At 45.6% G+C, this 22,371-nt stretch overlaps 1 protein-coding gene across 1 annotated transcript; it reads right to left on the bottom strand.

The window, feature by feature from the left end:
• Positions 1 to 202: 202 nt before the first annotated feature.
• Positions 203 to 22,066, bottom strand: slc2a1c (solute carrier family 2 member 1c). The gene is made up of 10 exons (XM_073827621.1): positions 22,052 to 22,066; positions 21,820 to 21,918; positions 21,044 to 21,204; positions 4,569 to 4,809; positions 4,282 to 4,444; positions 3,975 to 4,159; positions 1,265 to 1,369; positions 780 to 881; positions 479 to 682; positions 203 to 382 (listed from the first exon to the last, which is right to left on the bottom strand). The coding sequence occupies exons 1-10, from the start codon at positions 22,064 to 22,066 to the stop codon at positions 203 to 205; spliced, it is 1,455 nt and encodes a 484-aa protein (XP_073683722.1).
• Positions 22,067 to 22,371: the final 305 nt, after the last annotated feature.

Genomic DNA, 22,371 nt, shown 5'->3' on the forward strand with positions numbered 1-22,371 from the left:
TGTTAAAAACTTGCTAAGGCTATGTTTTCTTTGAGAACGTCTACAAGGTTCTCCTTTTTCAGAATAAATGTTAACATTTTCTATGAGATTTGAAGGATTATTAATATACAGTACATCATTACTGGTTATAAAATCATAACAGTTGCATTTGAGTTGTTCACTGTTTTTAGGTCTTTTAGATTAACCCTAAAGCTGAGAGTGATCAAGTAAACGTGTTAAATGTGGTCTTGTTATGTAGTGGAATTCCCTCAGCCCCACGGAACTCAGCCGCAATGTCATCAAAAGTGCGTCCTTTGGTCTCAGGAAGACGAAACATGGTGTAGGTGAAGGCAATCAAGGCCATACACATGAAGAGGAGGTAGACATAAGCCCCACACATTTTCTGCAAACAAGTTGATGCATTAGCTTAACTAAAATAATATGCAGTATAAATGTTCAATATAGATCTTTATATGCTGAAAATAAGAGATGTACATACCAAAAGTGGTGGAAAGAGCAGTGCTAGTAAAAACTTCCCTCCCCAGTTAAGCATGCTAGTGAAGGCCATAGCAATGGGACGGGCCGACTGGTCAAAAAGCTCAGCGGCAATGAACCATGAGATTGGTCCAGGCCCCACTTCATAAGCTGAGATCAGGAGGAAAATCACAAGCACCTGAATATTTCGGATGTCTGGAACTATGGGCTGAAAAGAGAAAAGAGGTAAGAGAGGAGATGTAGAGATGAGTCAAGAATTCTGACCTTATTTCTGGAGTTTGAGAAAGAAGGATATTCAGCCTCACCAGTATGGAATATGTGATGGTCATAAGTAGGTTGCAGAGTGCTAATGACAGAAATCCAGCAAGCAACAGTTTTCTGCGTCCTGCTCTCTCCACCAAAAAGAACTTTGGAAAAGAGAGAGAAACAGATGTCCAAGAATGTTATTTTATTTTTAATTCAGTTTCAAAAGTTGTGAAAAGTACACAAAGTAACCCTTTTCTCAGTAAAAGAGAACCAAACAGCTATTTTGATATACATTAAAACTATACAGCCATATCAGAGACCTGGAAATTGGTTTTATTAAGTGAATACCCGTGGAACACCAAACATTTTTGTCATCTCAATCCACCTAAACATGTCCACCTTTTTTTTTTTTAGCTGGCAGTAGGCCAGTAAATCACTGTATAGGCCGGTATTGAATAAAATAAAATAATCATTTGAACAGGTTACAATAATCACCAATAACACTGACTAGACTGAACATGAACATCATATAATGAATACTCACTGCTACTATGGTGAACGCCACATTAACGGCGCCCACTCCTAGTGTCAGATATTTGGCTTCATCAAAATTGGACTGGGCAAACATTTTTGTAGAGTAATTTATGATCTGGAAGAAAAATAAGAGATATGGTTAAGCATTATTCTGGGCAATTTTGCAGTGTTTGCAAATCCATTAGAGAATCTTTACACTCTATTTATCTTTGAAAACCTGTATTGATGTGAGAAAACATTAATATTATGCAGGCAGTGTTGTATTCATATATCATTTAAAAAAAAAAGCGCATTCATCATGTTATAATTTGAAATCAGAAAAAAAACATCACTGATTATTGACAAGTTTTAAATTTAACAATGAGTTAAATACAAGTGTTCGTTCATTTATGCCAGAGGAGAAATGCCAACACCCTCAGGTTTCCCTCTGTTTTTTTGCCATTTATGTCATCTGATGGAGTTTGGGTTCCTTGTCACCGTCATTTGTTGGGGTTTAAATGACAACTAATATTCAGTAATACTAACAATTTGACACCATTAAGTGAGAACTTAATCTCAGTCGAATTTGTTTAATAATTGATGAATTAAATTATACTGAATCAGCATTTGAGCTAAATAATAAAACGATAGTGTTCTATAGAGCTGCTTATAGTTTAATTAAAATTGTTTCATAACTAATGCACTTTATATGTTTATTTAACTTAATTTAACCAACACTGAACTGATTTGAGTGCAATAACGACACTATTGTCTTTTAAAATCTGCTTTACAGCAGAATATTCATTTTCATCATTGATTGTTATTTTCCTCTTCATTACCATGAAGCTGCTTTGAAACAATCCGTATTGTACAAAGCACTATAGAAATAAAGATAACTTGAATGACTTGAATGCAGTGTTGGGGGTAATGCATTACAAGTAATGTGAGTTATGTAATCAGATTACTTTTTAAAGTAACTAGTGAAACAACGCTTTACTTTTAAACTTACAATGGAATATCTGATTACTTTTTCAAATACAGTGAGGAAAAAAATTATTTGATCCCCTGCTGATTTTGTATGTTTGCCCACTGACAAAGAAATTATCAGTCTATAATTTTATAAATCCAGAAAAACACATTTCAAAGAATTATAAATTGATTTGCATGTTAATGAGTGAAATAAGTATGACTTAGTAAAACCCATGTTGGCAATCACAGAGGTCAGACATTTCTTGTAGTTGGCCACCAGGTTTGCACACATCTCAGGAGGGATTTTGTCCCACTCCTCTTTGCAGATCCTCTCCAAGTCATTACGGTTTTGAGGCTGACGTTTGGCAACTCAAACCTTCAGCTCCCTCCACAGATTTTCTATGGGATTAAGGTCTGGAGAATGGCTAGGTCACTCCAGGACCTTAATGTGCTTCTTCATGAGCCACTCCTTTGTTGCCTTGGCTGTGTGTTTTTGGTCATACTCATCCACGACCCATTTTCAATGCCCTGGCCCTGACAGTACATGGCCCCGTCCATCGTCCCTTTGATGCGGTGCAGTTGTCCCCTTAGCAGGAAAAAAAAAAAACCCCAAAAGCATAATCTTTTCACCTCCATGTTTGACGGTGGGGATGCTGTTCTTGGGGTCATAGGCAGCATTCCTCCTCCTCCAAAAACAACAAGTTGAATTGATGCCAAAGAGCTCGATTTTTGTCTCCTCTGGATCTTTCAGATGTTCATTTCTTGAGCAGGGGGACCTTGCAGGCGCTGCAGGATTTCAGTCCTTCGTGGCATAGTGTGTTACCAGTTGTTTTCTTGGTGACTATGGTCCCAGCTGCCTTGAGATCATTGACAAGATCCTTCCATGTAGTTCTGGGCTGATTCCTCACCGTTCTCATGATCATTGAAACTCCACAAGATGAGATCCTGCTTGGAGCCCCAGACCGAGGGATATTGACAGTTATTTTGTGTTTCTTCCATTTGCGAATAATCATACCAACTGTTGTCACCTTCTTACCAAGCTGCTTGGCGATGGTCTTGTAGCCCATTCCAGCCTTGTGTACGTCTACAATCTTGTCCCTGACATCCTTGGACAGCTTTTTTGGTCTTGGCAATGGTGGAGAGTTTGGAATCTGACTGATTGATTGCTTCTGTGGACAGGTATCTTTTATACAGGTAACAAACTGAGATTGGGAGCACTTTCTTTAAGAGAGTGCTCCTAATCTCAGCTTGTGACCTGTATAAAAGACACCTGGGAGCTAGAAAACTTGCTGATTGATAGGGAATCAAATACTTATTTCACTCATTAAAATGTAAATCAATTGATAACTTTTTTTAAAATGAGTTTTTCTGTATTTTTTGTTGCTATTCTGTCTCTTGCTGTTAAAATAAACCTACCATTAAAATTATAGACTAATAATTTCTTTGTTAGTGGGCAAATGTACAAAATCAGCAGGGGACTGTTTTTCCTCACTGTAAGTAACCAATCAGTTACTTTTTTATGGATTATTGCATTATTGTAATGCATTACTTTCAAAAGTAACTTTCCCCAACACTGTCTGAATGAACTGATTTTCAGCCCCATCTATTGAATTGTCATTACCATCATGCTCATGGAAATATGGAAAGAGGCCTTCAAGATGGATATCTCTATAAAGCCTATGAAAACAAGCTGTATTTTGAAATAACTCGTGTTTAGATCAAATATTGCAGTGATGGACATTTAAGCATGAATTTTCAATTTGAACACCAACCGCATTGAATCCAGATAACTGGCTGCCCAGGTTTATGATAAGCACAAGTATTATCGGCTGCCTGTAGCGTCGCTTCCTGAGGAATTCTCTCACAGTCACCCCTGTTTCACTATGGGCTGCTTCCTCTCTCATCTCCTCCATTTCTTTCATCACTGTCTCTGGATTTCCCCGAAGTCTTCTCAGGGCTGTAATGGAAAGAAAGCTGCTAGAATAAACTTCTTGTCACACTAGGTTTAACAAGTTTATTTTCTGTTCTAAATGAGTCATAAGTCAACGTTCTATCCCAAAAGAATAGTCATTAACTCACCCGCCTCTGCTTCTTTTTCTTTGCCCCTGTTGATGAAGAGGTAGCGTGGGCTCTCAGGGCAAAAAGGAAGGCTCATATACTGAAGTGTTGCAGGAATAAGGGACAGAGACAACATGAGGGTCCAGTATTTCTCTGTGCCCAATACCGTTTCCAAGCCCACCACCTGAGATATACCACACAACAAACAAATCAGGCTTGCGTTGATGAGATCCAGGCCTCGGTTATTTGCGATTTACAGCACTATTAAGGACAAAGCTGGAAACGGAAAAGGAGCAGGTGTGTCTCACCATGCCCAGCAGAATGCCTGAGGCGAAGGAGACCTGGTTCAGAGTTGCAAAGGCACCGCGGAGGTTTGTAGGTGAGACACCTTGGATGTACAGTGGGTTCAGGCTCATCACCAGGCCACAGAACAAACCAAAGATCAGCCGACCCAAAATAAGCACTTCAAATGATGCTGTGGCTTTGCTCATGCACATCAGAGAGGCACCCAGCACAGATAAGGCATTCACTATCAGAATAGCATTACGCCTGCAAGGAAATGTATTGTTAGAATTATTTCTAAATAACACTTACATACTGTATATCTGTGGGTGGGCCACTTTTTAAGAATTTATTTGTTCATTCATTTATTTATTCATTCATTAGTTCACAGAAAGTACAATATATATATATATATATATATATATATATATATATATATATATATATATATATATATATATATATATATATATAATAAATCCATAGATTTATTAGATAGATCCATAATAAACAAACTCCAGCTGGTCCAAAATGCAGCAGCTAGAGTTCTTACTAGAACCAGAAAGTATGACCATATTAGCCTGGTTCTGTCAACACTGCACTGGCTCCCTGAGGTTGGATGTATACCAGCTCATTTTTTTTAAGATCAGTGCAAAAGACACTAAAAATACTCTGTCGGTTTCAGTCATGCAAATTAAAGCTATACATCATTGGAAATTAAGTGTGTACTTTTATTTGTGCACACTCACAAGAGCAACAGAACGTTGTGTTTTTTTTTTAGAATAAAGAAAACAAACAGGGTTATTTCTGTTTTCTCTCTCTCCGCGAACTGCTTTTAGAAATGTGTCACTTAAATCGTTCAAACTCGGTGAATACTCAGCACACAAACAGAAAAGTGGTATCTACAGAAAGCTTGAGATTTATGCTTTTAAACGAAGTAAGTTCCCCTTCGGGAACGTCGAGCTGCGTCGGAACGCTTTGGGAACGCCCCCAGCGTAACCACGCTCTGATCACGTGTATAATCCGTCCAATAGGAAAAGCGCGTGCGACGTCACGGACGGGGTGACGTCAGGAACCAGGAAGCTATAAAGCACGTGCGGTGAATGCAGCCGGCAGCTTCTGTCCTTCAGTCGCGCTCTGTGTATTGTCTGTCCCTCAGTGCTGTTTTTCAGAGCCAGTTTGCTCTACTTTTATTTGAGCACTGAGTTATTATAGGAAAGCAAAATAAGAAAGTTAAAATGGGCGAAAACAAGCAGTTTAAGCAGTGTGTTCCTCCCTGCCAAAGATACATCACGGCAGAGGACACACACTCGCTTTGTGTTGTTTGTTTGGGAGCGAGGCATGCCCAGTCAGCCTTTGAGGAGGCTGACTGTGTGCATTGTTTGCGGCTTCCTCTCCGCACGCTTCGCTCCCGGAGGGCTCTTTTCAAGGAAGGAGCCCTCACCAGCGTTCCCCGCGGATCAGGTCCCGATTCTGCTGAGGCAGAGCGGCGCTTGCATTCGTGGGGATCGTAGATGGATCTGCTAGTGAGTGTGGAGACGGGCGAGCCCCTTTCTCCAGCCTCCTCTGGCAGATCCTTGCCCCTTTCTGGTCTGGAAGCCCGTTCTGCGGTTTCTTCCCTCCAGGAGGGGTACTCGTCCCTCCGTCTTTCTTCCTCTGAGGGGGAGGAAACGGAAGCGGTCGAGGAAGCTGGTTCCCCGCCCACCCAAACCGTTGAGTACGAGGAGTTAGTGGAGGTGGTCACTCGTGCCGTTGCCAAACTCAACATCAGTTGGCCGGACGTTGTGACTGGGGAGCAGAAAGCGGCGACAAAGCTTGATGAACGCTTTCTGCGTCCCAAAGTTACACCTCCATGCCGAGGCCTGCCATTCTTTCCCGATCTCCACACCGAGGTGTCGAGATCGTGGACCAAACCATTCTCGGCACGTGTTCACTCCCCTTCCGCCACCATCTATTGTAATGTGGTCGGGGCTCGTGAACACGGTTATGGGGCGATGCCACAGGTGGAACAGACGCTCTCGAGCTATCTGTCCCCTAGCTCAGCATCGTCCCTTAGGGCCTCGGCACTCCCCAGCAAACCGCTAAGAGCTACATCAGCGTTGCTGGGGAAGGGGTACTCCGCAGCATGTCAGGCTGGAGCTTGCTTGCACACCATGGCGGTGTTGCAGGCGTATCAAGCCGACCTGCTGAAAGAGTTTGATGAAGGCGAGGACGGGGCGGCAGTTGACGCCAGTGAGCTGCGTCGTACTGTTGACCTCGCTCTGCGAGCCACCAAGGAGACCGCCCGCGCCATTGGGCGGTCTATGGCAGCCATGGTGGTCGCAGAGAGACATCTCTGGCTGACCCTGTCGGATATTAAAGACCGCGACAGGATCTATCTACTCGACGCCCCGCTCACACCGTCTGGCCTGTTCGGCGACGCGGTTCCCTCTGTCGTCGACAGGTTCAGGCAGTCACGACAGCAAGCGGCGGCGTTCCAGAGATATCTTCCTCGCCGCTCAAGCTCTGGGGCTGCTGGACGGGAGCAGCCCCACACGAGTACCCACTCCTCGTACCGCGAAGAGCAGAAGCGGAGCGTTGCTACTCGGGCCCCCCCACAGAGAGATCGGGGTCCAGTAAGCACTCCAAGTCGGGGGCTTATAAACCGAAGGGCGACCTGAGGGCCGTCCTTCAGGCGAGGAAGTCCTCGACAAAGAAGTCCTGACGTCCACGGCTCAGGGCTTCTGAGGGCAGGCCCCCCTGGGGATATAACATCACCCCAGTGCCCTCGAGAGACCGGGCTGCAGAAGGATCCGCCACCTCAAAATCCATCAGAGATCAGCCTCGAGAGGCTGATTCCTTTAGTAGAGCATTTGGCAGCGTGGAAACTTCTGCCAAACGTATCTCAATGGGTCCTGCAGACTGTAGAAAGAGGTTACAAAATTCAGTTTGGCGCCCCTCCGCCATCTTTTCAAGGGGTTGTCACCACTGTCGTGGCCCCTCAGCAGGCTCTGATTACGGAACAAGAGGTAGAAACTCTTTTGAGGAAGGAGGCCATCGAGGTGGTCCCTCCTCATCTTATGGAGTGCGGGTTCTACAGCCGCTACTTCATAGTTCCCAAGAAGGATGGAGGACTGCGTCATATTCTAGATCTCAAACTGCTCAATCGTGCAGTACTGAGACTTCAGTTCAAAATGCTTACTGTCAAGCAGGTTGTGTCTCAAATCAAGTCCGAGGACTGGTTTGTGACCATAGATCTCAAGGGCGCGTATTTTCATGTCTCCATCCTTCCACAACACAGGAAGTTCCTCAGGTTCGTTTTTGGGGGCAAAGCTTACCAATCTCTAGCACTCTCACCCCGAACTTTCACCAAGTGTGTGGTTGGGCGCTGGCTCCTCTGCGACTCCAGGGCATCCGCATACTGAACTACATAGACGACTGGCTTATACTGGCCCAGTCCAGAGAAATGGCAGTTCGACATCGAGATGTCGTTCTTGCCCACATGAAAGTTCTGGGGTTAAGGCTAAATTCCAAGAAAAGTGTTCTTTCTCCAGCTCAGAGAACCACTTATCTAGGAGTAGTTTGGGATTCGACCACGATGCGGGCTCATATGACTCCCGTTCGTATTGTCGATTCTCAACGCAGTCGAGAGAGTCAAGATAGGCTGATCACTCACTGTAAAGCAGTTTCAAGTTCTGCTAGGTCTCATGGCAGCTGCGTCCAACGTGATTCCTTTTGGCCTGCTGTACATGAGACCTTTACAGTGGTGGCTCAGGACCAAGGGGTTTTCCCCGAGGGGCAACCCACTCCGTATGATCAAGGTCACGCGGCGCTGCCTTTGTGCCTTAGACATGTGGAAGAAACCTTGGTTCCTGTCTCAAGGTCCGATGTTGGGGGCTCCTTGTCGTCGTGTTACACTTACGACGGACGCTTCCCTCATCGGCTGGGGGGTGGTCATGAGTGGCCGCTCAGCCCAAGGTCTGTGGAGTGGATGCTATCTGACGTGGCACATCAATCGGCGCCAGGACGGAATTCGACTACTGCTAGTGGCTCTGTGCTGGCCAGGTCGAGTGTGGTTCTCAGACCTGATTTCTCTCTTAGACGGCCTTCCATGGGAAATTCCCGTCAGGAGAGATCTCCTCTCACAGGCAGGAGGTGCGATCTTGCACCCCCGCCCGGAGTTGTGGAAGTTACGGGTGTGGCCCTGAGGGGGCACATCTCCTAGCTTCCGGTCTCTCAACCGAGGTTGTTGAGACCATCCTCCCATCCAGAGCTCCCTCTACGAGGAAACTGTACACCGGGAAGTGGAATATGTTTGTCCTTTGGTGCAATCAGCGCCAGATTGACCCAGTTCATTGCCCAGTAGGTTCAGTGCTGGACTTTTTGCAAGCCCGCCTTACGGCCGGTAATGCACACTCTACGCTGAAGGGCTACATGGCGGCCATAGATGCCTTCCATGCTCCCTTCGGTGCTACCTCCCTCGGGAGACTTCCCCTGGTGTCACGTTTCCTCCGCGGTGCGCTGAGGCTGAGGCCCCTGGTGCGCTCTCGCGTCCCCACGTGGGACCTGGCTGTGGTACTTCAGGCTCTGTGCAATCCGCTTTTCGAGCCGATTGAGGAAATCTCGGACAGACTCTTGTCCTTTAAAACAGCCTTTCTCTTGGCTATCTCCTCTCTTAAGAGAGTCGGTGACCTACAGGCCCTTTTCGGTAGTGCTCCAGGCCTTTTGTCCTCCTCCCTTAAAGGAACCGGGACAACAGAAGCTTAACTGTATGTGTCCAGTGCGAGCACTGGACACGTACGTCCACAGAGCTGCCCTGTGGAGGAAGACGGACCAATTATTTGTGTGTTTCGGTCCCCATAACAGAGGTCTTCCAGCTTCTAAGCAGTTATTAAGTCAGTGGATTTCGGATGCCATTACCATTTCCTATGAGTCCTCTGGTCTTCCCTCACCGATGGAAGCCAAGGCTCACTCGACCCGCAAAGTTGTGGCGTCTAAGGCTTTCCTAGCAGGGGTGTCCCTGCAGGATATTTGTAACGCTGCGGGATGGTCCACGCCACTTACATTCGTGAGGTTCTATGAGTTAGACCTCCCACATACTCCGGGCTCTCATGCCCTCATTTCTGATGCTCCCACCTCTAGTGGGACTTCCTAATTCAGTGAGCGGGCTGAGGCCGCTCGTTTCACTCGGGCTACTTTCGCCCTTTTATAAGACGGCTGAGGCCACACTTTTCCTGCTTTAATAGCAGCAATTACCATGGGCTACTTTCGCCCTTTCACGAGCGGGCTGAGGCCGCTCGTTTCACTCGGGCTACTTTCGCCCTTTTATAAGACGGCTGAGGCCGCACTTTTCCTGCTTGAATAGCAGCAATTACCATGGGCTACTTTCGCCCTTTCACGAGTGGGCTGAGGCCGCTCGTTTCACTCGGGCTACTTTCGCCCTTTTATAAGACGGCTGAGGCCGCACTTTTCCTGCTTAATTGCAGCAATTACCTTGGGCTACTTTCGCCCTTTCACGAGTGGGCTGAGGCCGCTCGTTTCACTCGGGCTACTTTCGCCCTTTTATAAGACGGCTGAGGCCACACTTTTCCTGCTTGAATAGCAGCAATTACAATGGGCTACTTTCGCCCCTTTTACGAGTGGGCTGAGGCCGCTCGTTTCACTCGGGCTACTTTCACCCTTTTTCCTTTCCTCCTGCTTCACACAGAGCAGGGCTTTGGAATTCTGGCGGCGTGGGTATATTGTTCCCAAAGCGTTCCGACTCAGCTCGACGTTCCCGAAGGGGAATGCTTCGGGTTTCGTATGAAACCCTAGTTCCTCGAGGGAACGAGACGCTGTGTCGCCTACCACAATTTCGGCATCCCTGCAGCGCTCCTGGTGGCAGAAGCTGCCAGCTGCATTCACCGCACGTGCTTTATAGCTTCCTGGTTCCTGACGTCACCCCGTCCGTGACATCGCACACGCTTTTCCTATTGGACGGATTATACACGTGATCAGAGCATGGTCACGCTGGGGGCGTTCCCAAAGCGTTTCGACGCAGCGTCTCGTTCCCTCGAGGAACTAGGGTTTCATACGAAACCCGAGGAGTTTTATCGAAAACAAATATTCTGTGATAAAGTAATCTATATGAAACCAAGGAGATGTCTAGTCTATCCAGTTGCAGCTAATTATTTTTAATTTGATCACGCCCACTAGCGAAATCCCTTTGGTATTCAAATTAGCCATGTGCTACAAGCGCGGCAAGGACCGGAGTATCTGTATGCGAGGAAACTCCCACATCACCGCAAACAAAGCCACATGCCTTTTCAAGTTCATTTTGGTTACAGTTTGTTTCTGAATGAAGAAGTTCTGTGAGGAATAAGACTTATATTTACCTCGATCAGACGAAGGACGCGATGCAACGCAAACCCAGCAGGAGGAGACATTTACATGAGTAAGTCTTACTTACATTTTCCTACTAGCTTTCGCTGTTATTTACTTTGACAAAACGTGTACACATTTTTCTAGTTAGACTTATTCCAAACTATAATTCCTGACTATATCAAATGAAACATTATGAAGTACGTTTGATTGCATTGCATCTCTCACGATGCCAGGATATTTTTAATGTTCTAGAAAACGATGCGTTTATGACTGTAAGATGCATTTATGACGATATGTTTATGACTGTAGAAACAAATTTATTTATTTATTTATTTATTTTATTGTATAACAGTAGGGTGTACAAGTAATATGAGTGCTTACACTGAATGTATGTTTACATCACGTTTATTAGTAATATAGTGCTAAACGATAATTATTAGTTTCTCAGATATTACATGTCCTTTTTTACATTAATACAAATGCTAGAGTCTATGACTGTATACTGACAGATGATCCTGATATGAATAGGCTCACATATGTTTGTTTTTGTTGTTTTTTTAGTGATCTGAAACCTGCTCAACAGATGAATCCTGCCCTCTTTCCCTTGAGTCCCTTCAAATTGTTTTCCTCTGAGAGCGCTACAATCTTCAGATGTTCAACTACACTGATATTCTAGTGTAAAACAAGTTCTGCAAAAGGATTCCAGACCAAGTATTGAGTGCATAACTGAACATAATTATTTGAAGGTTGACTTTTTTTGTATTAAAAACACTTTTCTTTTATTGGTCGGATGAAATATGCTAATTTTTTGAGATAGGAATTTTGGGTTTTCATGAGCTGTATGCCAAAATCATCAATATTAAAACAATAAAAGGCTAGAACTACTTTCAAATGTGTGTAATGAATCTAAAATATATGAAAGTCTAATGTTTATCAGTACATTACAGAAAATAATGAACTTTATCACAATATGCTATTTTTTTGAAAAGGACCTGTACAGTGTTGTAAATAAAATACAAGTAATCTAAAACTACATTCTCTGAATCTTCTTACATTGTCTCTTTCCTGCTGTAGTCAAGTCAGTCATTGATGGGGCCATTAGGGAGGGCTCTTTTGTCTCTCAGGTGTGAATTGCTAAATATTCATGGGTCATTGCCACACCTATGAATAATCCCTTTCGATCACAAAACATGTTTTAGAAAATTTACATCAATATATTGTTTTCTCTGAACGAGTGAACAAGATGATTTTCACATCATTTGGTTAAAAAAATTGTAGCCTACTACATCCAATTCTCAACAGTCTTGATGACAAATGTTCTGTATGTGCTTCATTGCCTTATTTCAGTGACTTCAAAACTTTAGATTTTCAATAACCATGCATAAACATGGTTCCCTTCCGGGAACTCGAGCCGCGTCAGGAACGCTATGGGGAACGCCATTGGCGGGCAGCACTCTGAATCATGTCTAACAACCAATGAAATGACGGGAGTGACGTCACAGGCGCGGTGACGTCATCGACCGGGAAGTATAAAACGCGTGCGTTTGAAGCCGGCGGCAGCTTTTGTCATTCAGCGAGAGCGCTCTGTGTCTGTGTCTGTCCCGGTCATACTGCTGTTTTTTCGTGCCAGTTTGCACGGCTTTTATTTGAGTAGTATGACCGCTAAAATGCAACCAAGGGGGAAAGAAAGTTAAGAAACTTAGGCGGTACAAGCAGCCACATAGATAGTGTGTTCCTCCCTGCCAATGCTTCATTGTTGGTGGGGATACACACAGTCTATGTGCGGTCTGCTTGAGTGTAGAGCACGCACAGTCAGCCCTCGAAAAGGCTGACTGTCCACAGTGTGAGCGTTAAAATCTCCACTGCGGGTGCTCCACGGAAGGCTCTCTTCGAGGAGGGAGCCTTCGCCAGCGTTTCTCGCGGGTCTGGCCCCGCTTCCGCCGAGGCGGAGCGGTAGCTGCACTCGTTGGGATCGCGGCTCGATCTATTAGAGGGACGGGAGACGGGTGTTTAAAAATACCCTATCTCCTCTCCTATCTGGTGGATCGGTAAACCTTTTTCTGGATAAGGAAGCCCGCAATGCGGTTACTTCCCTCCAGGAAAGGTTTTCAACGCTTTCCATATCTTCCTCCAAGGAGGTTGATGTGAAGTACGTTGTCAAAAGTATTCAACCGCCCCCCCTGATCGCCTCAGTATGATGAGCTGGTGGTTGTGCTGACTGTGCATTAGCTAAATAAGCAAATATGAGCCGCAGAAAAGCAAACGTTCTGCTTCCTGCGGACTAAGTCAGCACTTCCAAACGGAGCTTTCTGTCCTTCCCGATCTACATTGAGTTTTTTAGATCTGGAAAAAACTAGAAAGTAAAGATGACGCCGCGGGTTGAACAGACGCTATCAGCTTCTGTTCCCCGGTCTAGGCATCATTCTTGAAGGCTCCGTCTTTGCTCTCCAAGCCGCCTAAAGAAAACTTCAGGCTTGATCAGCAAAGATACACGTGCTGGGGTTTTTGACGGGAAATAAAACCCCAGCCGTGTACCAGCTCCTCACATAGAGGCTTATAATAGGAGCGTTGCAGCCCGTTTCCCTCCGGTGACACCTAGAGGGCGGGATTAGCAACACCCCTGACCGGGGGCTTCAAAGACCGAGCCCGGTCCGAGGGTCGTGCTTCGGTCTAAGAGGTCCTCGGCTAAACGGCCCTGATTTTACGGAAAATAATTAAATAAAAATATAGGGCCGATGAGGGCAGCCCCTCTCGGGGAGGTCTGCGGTGCACCATAGAAAAACTCGGTGACCACACCTTCCCGGCCCTCTGGAGATCTGGAACAATCTCCCGCGAACAGACTTCGCAACCCCCGCAGGGGTCTTAAGAGCAACTAATTCAGGTGTATCCTGCCAGCTCGCTGTTACAGGTCACCGAATCAGTTCCTCAGATAAATCCAGAAGCCAGCCGCGAGGGGCTGGTTCCCTTAATAGAATTTCTGGCAGCGTGGAAACTACTGCCAAATATTTCTATGTGGGTCCTGCGCACTGTAGAGAAAGGTTATTGCAAATAATTTCAATTCGGCTCCAGCCGCCACCTTTCAGCGGGGTATTTTCACAGCTCTGGTGAACCCCGAGCAGGGTCTGGTAATCGAACAGGAGGTAGAACTCTCCTGAGGGAGGAGGCCATCGAGGTGGTCCCGCCTCGGTGTAGAGAGTCTGGGTTCTACAGCCAGTACCTCATTGTTCCCAGGATGGAGGGCTTCGGCCCATTTTCGATTTCACGTCTTTATCCTTCCACAACACAGGAAGTTTCTCAGGTTCGCTTTTAGGGGCAAAGCTCACCAATACAGAGTACTTCCTTTCGGCCTAGCTCTCTCACCCCGAACTTTCACGAAGTGTGTGGATGCTGCTCTGGCTCCTCCGTGACTCCAGGGCATCCGCATACTCGACTGGTCGATTCTGGCCAGCTCAGAACAGTTAGCGGTCCAACACCGAGGTGTTGTTCTTGCTCTCATGAAAGAATTGGGGTTGAGGCTCAACACCAACAAGAGTGGGTTTTCTTCACTACAAAAACCACTTATCTAGGTGTAATCTGGGATTCGACCACGATGCAGGCACGAATGTCACCTGCTCGGATCGAGTCGATCCTTACTGCAGTAAATGCGGTCAAGCTAGGCCCGCCACTCACTGTCAACAGTTCCAAGTACTGTTAGGTCTTATGGCAGCCGCTTCCAACGAGATGCCTTTTGGACTGCTGCTTATGAGACCACTTCAGTGGTGGCTCAAACCAGGGGGTTCTCCCTGAGGGGAAACCCATTTCACAAGATCAAGGTCACGCGGCGCTACCTACGTGCCTTGGCCATGTGGAAGAAACCCTGGTTTCTCTCTCAGGGTCCGGTTCCAGGAGCTCCTCGTCGCCGCGCCAAGCTAGCGACGGACGCATCCCTCACCGGATGGGGAGGCGGTCATGAGTGGCCGCTCAACCCAGGCCTGTGGAGCAATCCTAGCCGTGTTCCACGCCCTGAAGTGTTTCCTTTCAGACCCAAAATCCGTCACGTGCTGCAGTCAGCACTGCGGGGATTTATTATATAAATCATCAAGGAGGTATCCGCTCACGCCCCTTATATAAGCTGACGTACCGGATCCTCCTATGGTCTTAAGGAAAGACTTCTCTCCCTGAGAGCAGTCCAGTATCTCTGGACGTGGGAGCAGACGTCCTGTCAAGGCAGGGGCTGAGGCCCGGGGAATGGATGCTTCACCCAGAGGTGGTGAAGCAGATCTGGAGAATATTTGGCCAGGCACAGGTGGACCTGTTTGCGACTCGAAAGACATCGCACTGTCCCCTCTGGTACTCTCTAGTTCCTCCAGCTCCACTGGGGCTGGACGCCATGGCACAGACGTGGCCGAGGCTGCGTCTGTACGCCTTTCCCCCGATCGCTCTGCTCCCGGGAGTTCTGGAACGGGTCCGTCGGTTTCAAGTGCGGCTGCTACTAGTAGCCCCGCGCTGGCCGGCACGAGTATGGTTCTCGGACCTGGTATCTCTCCTCGACGGCTCTCCATGGGAGATTCCCGTCAGGAGGGACCTCCTGTCTCAGGCTGGGGGCGCAATATGCCACCCCCACCCAGAGAAATGGAGGTTATGGGTGTGGCCCCTGAGGGGGCACAACTCATAGGAGCGGGTCTCCCAACTGAGGTGGTTGAGACCCTTCTCCAATCCAGAGCTCCCTCTACGAGGAAACTGTATGGCCTTAAGTGGAACTTATTCGCGAGATGGTGCCGCGAGCGCCACCTAAAACCAGTCAACTGCCCGGTTGGTACAGTTCTGGAGTTCCTACAGTCTCGCCTTTCCGCAGGGCTAGCTCACTCCACCCTGAAGGTTACGTGGCGGCTATAAGCGCCTACCACGCCCCTCTAGGTGGCCTCTCAGTGGGCAAGAGCCCCCTGGTCACACGTTTCCTCCACGGTCGGGAGATCGAGGCTTCATCAGGAAGTAATGAAGCATGGAGACTATGGGACCTCTGGCGACTCGATAGATATCGCAAGGTTCTCTCTGGTTCTCCTTAGTGCCTCCAGGTCCGCCCGGACTGGACGCCATAGTACAGACGTGGCCGAGGCTGCGTCTGTACGCATTCTCCCGATCACTGTGCACCCTGGAGTTCTGGAAAGAGCATGCCGGCATCGTCACGGCTAGTCCAACCATGGTCTTGGACCTTCCCTCTCAAGCTGGGGGCGCGGCCTGCTACCCCCACATGGAGAGGTGGAAAGGTATGAGTATGGCCCCTGGGGGGGGCGCAACTCATAGACTCGGGTCTCTCAACCGAGGTTGTTGAGACCCTGCTCCTATCCAGAGCTCCCTCTACGAGGAAACCCTAAGTGGAACCTGTTTGCTTCATGGTGTCACGAACACCATCTAGACCAAGTTACTGCCTGTTGGTACAGTACTGAGTCCTCGCAAACCCACAAAACCAGCTCACTCCATCCTGAGGGTGTTCGTGGCGGCTTATTGGCCTACCACGCCCCTCGTGGTGGCTTGTCGGTATGGTTTCCTCGGTGGTGCACTCAGGTTGAGACCCTGAGGGGTCTCAATCCTCTATTACCTCCATTCTTGGAGTGCGACCAATGGGAAGTATATCTGTCCAGTATGCGCACTGGGCACATACGGCCACAAAGAAAGCATGTGGCACGATCAGAGCTATCAGTAGATGGATCACGGATGCCATTCCTACTACCTCCAAGTCCTCTGGTCTCCCAGCTCCATGGGGAGCCAAGACTTACTCTTCCCGAGGCTGTCTGCCTCTAAGAGCTCTGACAGCAGGTGTCCCCATCCAGGACATCTGCAATGCTGCGGGTTGGTCCTCGCCCCTGACATTGTCAGGTACTATGAACCCGACCTCAGAGCCGCTCCAGGCTCCGCTGTTCTCTCGGCTTAGCGAGACTAGGTCTAGAGAGTCAGCCACCTCCCTAGCCAGGAGGAGACTTCTCAAGGCGCATTCTTTCTGCGGAAAGAAGAGAAGTCGTTATTCGCCACGACGCTCCTAGGAGTGTCCCTGCATCCTCGAGGGCCGAGGATCAGACTGCCCTACTTTGTTCTCGTGTGCCCAAGGGCCGAGAACCATACAGCCCTCTTGTCCGCGGAATGCTAGACAATGGCTTATTCCCCCTCGTGTTCTGGCGCAAGAAGCTACCAGACCGAGTGTATTTCGGTCCCTCTGGTTTCTGGCCTTTCCCAGACCAAGGACTAAGACTCCTCGTGTGCCTGAGGGCCAAGGAGTGCCTCCTGCACTGGCTGGGCAACCAGGCAGAGGCCCACTACTATCCTCGTGCGCCTGAGGGCCGAGGATCTTACAGCCCTCTTGTCCGCGGAATGCTAGACAATGGCTTAATTCTCCTCGTGTTCTGGCGCAGGATGCTACCAGACCGAGTTATAACAGTGTCTTAGCAGGTAAGTATTCTAGACGCTGTCTCCTTCATGGTCTGGCAGAAAACCAGACGAAGGACTAAACTCCTCGCATGCCCGAGGGCCGAGGAGTACCTCTCGCACTGGCTGGCGAACCAGGCAGAGGTCTACTTGTTCTCGTGTGCCTAAGGGCCGAGAACCATACAGCCCTCTTGTCCGCGGAATGCTAGACAATGGCTTACTTGTCCTCGTGTTCTGACGCAGGATGCTATCAGACTGAGTGTAATGCGGTCCCTCTGGTTCCGGAAACTACCTGACCAAGGACTAAGACTCCTCGTCTGCCTTAGAACAAGACCGAGGAGTGCCTCATGCACTGGCTGGCTACCAGACAGAGGCCCCTACTGTCTTCCCCGTGAGCCCAAGGGCTTGGGATTGCAGTGCCCTCTTGTCCGCGGAATGCCGACAATGGCCTTATCTCTCGCGTCCTGGCGTAGCACAGGCTGAGCCTTGGATCCCTCTTGCTCTGGCTGCACCCCCAGACAAAGGATCACCCACTCCTCGTGTGCCCGAGCGCAGAGGAGCCTTGAGGTCAAGCTCACAGTCCTCGTGGGTCTACGGACCAGGGACTTCACACACCATCTGTCCGCCGAGTGCTAGACAGTGGTCGTTCGGTCCCTCTTGCTCTGGCTACTCCCAGACAAAGGACTAAGACTCTGCGTGTGCCTGAGGGCTGCGGAGTACCTCTCGCTCTGGCTGGCGACCAGACAGAGGAAGACTACCATTCCTCGTGTGCCTAAGGGCCGAGGACTACAGGGCCTCTTGTCCGCATAATGCTAGACAAATGCTCTTTACCTTTCCACCTGCTGGCACAGACACTGCGCAGGGTTCGGAAATTATGGGGAAGTAGGTAGTCTCGTTCCCCATAGCGTTCCTGACGCGGCTCGAGTTCCCGGAAGGGAACGTCTCGGGTTACTATCGTAACCTTAGTTCCCTGAGGGAACGAGACGCCGCATCTCGGACCATAATTCCCGCACCCTGCGGCGCTCGCTTCATTCCTAAAAGAGCTGCCGCCGGCTTCAAACGCACGCGTTTTATACTTCCCGGGTGGATGACGTCACCGCACCTGTGACGTCACTCCCATCATTTCATTTGTTGTTAGACATGATTCAGAGTGCTGCCCGCCAATGGCGTTCCCCATAGCGTTCCTGACGCGGCGTCTCGTTCCCTCAGGGAACTAAGGTTACGATAGTAACCCGAGACGTTTTCTCAAAAACACAAACATGCACATTAATGTTGCTTGCATATTATTGAAGCCCAATATGTGCTGATTACAATGTAATCTGACTTTAACCATTAAAATGTTTTAAGATACTGAAAAAAAGCACAAATCTCAGGGCATGTCGTCACCTTAGAATTATAAGGTTCTATCTGTCATTTTTGTCAAAAATGAGTTATTCACATATTCTTATTCTGTGACAATGTATTTACATTATTTGATGTTTCTTTTGTAAGCTATGTACATTTGGGGCCTTTTTTTAGAAAACAAAAATGGTTTTATCTACAGAAGTCTATGGAACACAAAAACTTTGATGCTCAATATCTCGAAAGTGCTCAGAATGCAGATAGAACCTTATAATTCTAAGGTGACGATGTCAAAACTTCTTCAGGGCCCCAAAACACCCTCAGACCCCAGAGACCCCAAATCGTATAGATTTTAAAATCTTGCTAATTACTTATAAAGCCTTGAATGGTTTAGCTCCTCAGTACTTGAGCGAGCTCTTATCATATTATAGTCCCTCACGTCCGCTGCGTTCTCAAAATTCTGGCAATTTGATAGTACCTAGAATATCAAAATTAACTGCGGGCGGCAGATCTTTTTCACATTTAGCGCCCAAACTCTGGAACAATCTACCTAACACTGTTCGGGAGGCAAATACACTCTGTCAGTTTAAATCTAGATTAAAGACCCATCTCTTTAACCTGGCCTACACTTAATACATTTCATAATCCAAATCCGTTAAAGGATTGTTAGGCTGCATTATTTAGGTCAACCGGAACCAGGGACACTTCCTATAACACCTGATGTACTCGTTGCATCAGAAGAAGAATGGCATCTACGCTAATATTAGTATCTTTCCTTCTTATTCCGAGGTCACCGTAACCACCTGTATTCCAGATCAGACGGTCACTGCAGTCTCCAGGATCTAGTCCGTGCCCATCAGCACCCAGAGATATCCTCTACAGCCCTGAATGTCAGCAGAGACCACATCAACTAGATGAGCCCCAGAGACAGATCATCAGTGAAGACCTCATCACCTAGACGGCCATCGACGCAAGACAGCGAAAACCAGATGAGTCCTCTCCAATCTGATTTTGTGGCAACTTGGAACTCTTGCATCTACATTAATATTAGTCTGTTTGTTTCTTATTCCCAGGTCACCATAGCCACCAGATCCAGTCCGTATCCAGATCAGATGGTCACTGCAGTCCCCTGGATCCAGTCCAAACCAAGAGCAGATGGTGGATCAACACCTACAGCCGAATGTCAGCGGATACCGTGTCAACTAGATGAGCCCCAGAGACAGATCATCAAGAAAGAACTCCTACCCTAAACGGCCACCGGCACAAGGCCATGAGAACCAGATGAGTCCTCCCCAATTTGACTTTGTTGCAATATGGAACTCTTGCATTATTATTGACATTTTACTTTATTATTTTAATACTCTAAGGTTTCTTTGACACAACTTGTATTGTAAAAAGCGCTGTATAAATAATCTTGATATAGGGAAATACATCTGCAGTAATACTTACATAGCCTATCATTTAACAAATATGAGTAATAGCAAACAAACATAAATAAATAAATAAATAATCAAACAAATAATAACAATTATTATAATTATTTATTTGTCTGATTATTAAATGCCATTTTTGCATTAATAATAGTAACAATAGTAATAGTAACAGTAATAATAATAATTATAATAAATCCCCCCATTAACAAATATGGGTATTAACAAACAAACAAGCAAACAAATAATACTAATAATACTAATAATAATAATAATAATAATAATAATAATAATAATAATAATAATAATAATAATAATAATAATACATCCATAGGGTAAACCCCCCATAGTACTACTTGTATATTAATTAACAAATATGGTATTAACAAACAAACAAACAAACAAACAAACAAACAAACAACAACAACAACAACAACAAAACCACAACAACAACAACAACAACAACAACAATAATAATAATAATAATAATTATTATTATTATTATTATTATTATTATTGTAAACATTATTTATTATTATTAGTATTATTAGTATTATTTGTCTGATTATTAAATGTAATTTTTGCATGAATAATATTAATAATAATAATAAATCCATAGGAGAATACATCAGCAATACTTGTATATCATTTAACAAATATGGGTATTAACAAACAAACAAGCAAACAAATAATAATAATAATAATAATAATAATAATAATAAATAATTATAAATCCATAAGGGAATTCATCCCCCCAATACTACTTGTATATTAATGAACAAATATGGGTATTAACAAACAAATAATAATAATAATAATAATAATAATAATAATAATAATAATAATAATAATAATAATAATTATTATTATTATTATTATTATTATTATTAGTAGTAGTAGTAGTAGTAGTAGTATTAGTAGTATTTTTTTTTGTCTGATTATTAAATGCCATGTGTGCATTAATTTAAAAAAAAAAGTGACTTTCTCACCTCCCAAAGGTGTCAGCAAGACCTTTGACCCCCAGTGAACCAAGCAGCGCTCCAAAGTCCTTAATACTAACAGAAAGGGACCACAGGAACGTGAGACTGTGGTCTGGCATTGACTGATTGTGCCTGGATCTCCATGTTGTGTTAAAAAACTCCTCAATTACCTCAATGAAGAAAACCAAAAGGATATTAATCAAAAACCACACATTGCTATAGGCTCACACGTGCAGTTTAATGATAATAGATATACACAATACACAGCAACAGTCATCCTTGTTTTGGAAAAAACATTGTGTATAAACATTAAATATAGCCGTTTGGGTTAATTGCATCTTAATTTTTATTGAGTCTGGGTCTGATTAAATGAGTCAGTACTTTAATTTCAGACACTACATAATACATCAACAAACAAACAGCACACGTAATGTGGACAGAAACTCAGAGCAGCCTGCAATTTTAATACTTTACTCTGAAAGTGCATTTCACTTGCTTGAAAGACATGACTAATATCTTGAGACCAGTCCCAATGTTTTCATAATGAAAAACCGGCCGGAGGGAACTGGACTATATCCACACACAGACGATAAATCAACACAAGCTAGACATCATAGCTACCTGTGTGCAAATATGAAGCCTTCCAAATCCAATGCTGGCTGAAGAGAAATATTCTCTGACTCGGTAAAGTTTATTCAGTGTTTTATGAGGGCCCTGAGAAGTTTGTATGTAAACTGAGAAACCATGCTAACCAGTGGCTGGCCCCTAAAGTCAACTCTACTCACTCGGGCAGGGGCATTGATGTTGCCTGTGTGGTATCCTATCTGGAGGGAGCCAAGCACCGCTGCTACAATGGAGGTCAGCAATGGGACGGTCAGCTGATTCTGGGTGCAAGAATGTGTTTCAGTTAATAAACTGAACAGGGCAATTCAACATATATAAGGCATGATTTGTAATGTTAAAACTTGTAAAGTTGTGATGATATTAGGAATGATGGAGCTACTGATATGCACTAACCTCCTTTAAAGCCATTGGCCTTGAATGAATCTCACCACCTAAAATGAAGGGGAAAATCATATTTTTACATTGAATTTATTGAACTGCTTAATGAAATTGAAATGAAAAGACTGTTGAAACCATTTGGGTTGCTTAAGTGTTTGGATAGTGTGCTGAAATATTATATAAGTATTATTTAATAAGTTCATGAAAATAAAAAAAAATTAATAATATTGAATATTGAATTATGCCCATCATTAGTTATTTTAGTATCATTTGTGTACTATTTTCATTTTTTCTTTTCTTTCTTTTTTTGGTTAATAATAACAACCCTGCAGATC

The sequence above is a fragment of the Garra rufa genome, chromosome 21 (genome assembly GCF_049309525.1).
Source record: "Garra rufa chromosome 21, GarRuf1.0, whole genome shotgun sequence".
NCBI classification, from domain to species: Eukaryota; Metazoa; Chordata; class Actinopteri; order Cypriniformes; family Cyprinidae; genus Garra; species Garra rufa.

What these genes read in the sequence shown, in the direction of transcription:
- slc2a1c (XM_073827621.1), bottom strand. An exon ending in AGTTATCTGGATTCAATGCG is followed by an intron (nt 1,370 to 3,974) that starts GTTGGTGTTCAA and finishes TTTTTCTTCCAG; the next exon opens with ATCATAAATTACTCTACAAA. An exon ending in CCATCACATATTCCATACTG is followed by an intron (nt 683 to 779) that starts GTGAGGCTGAAT and finishes TTCTCTTTTCAG; the next exon opens with CCCATAGTTCCAGACATCCG.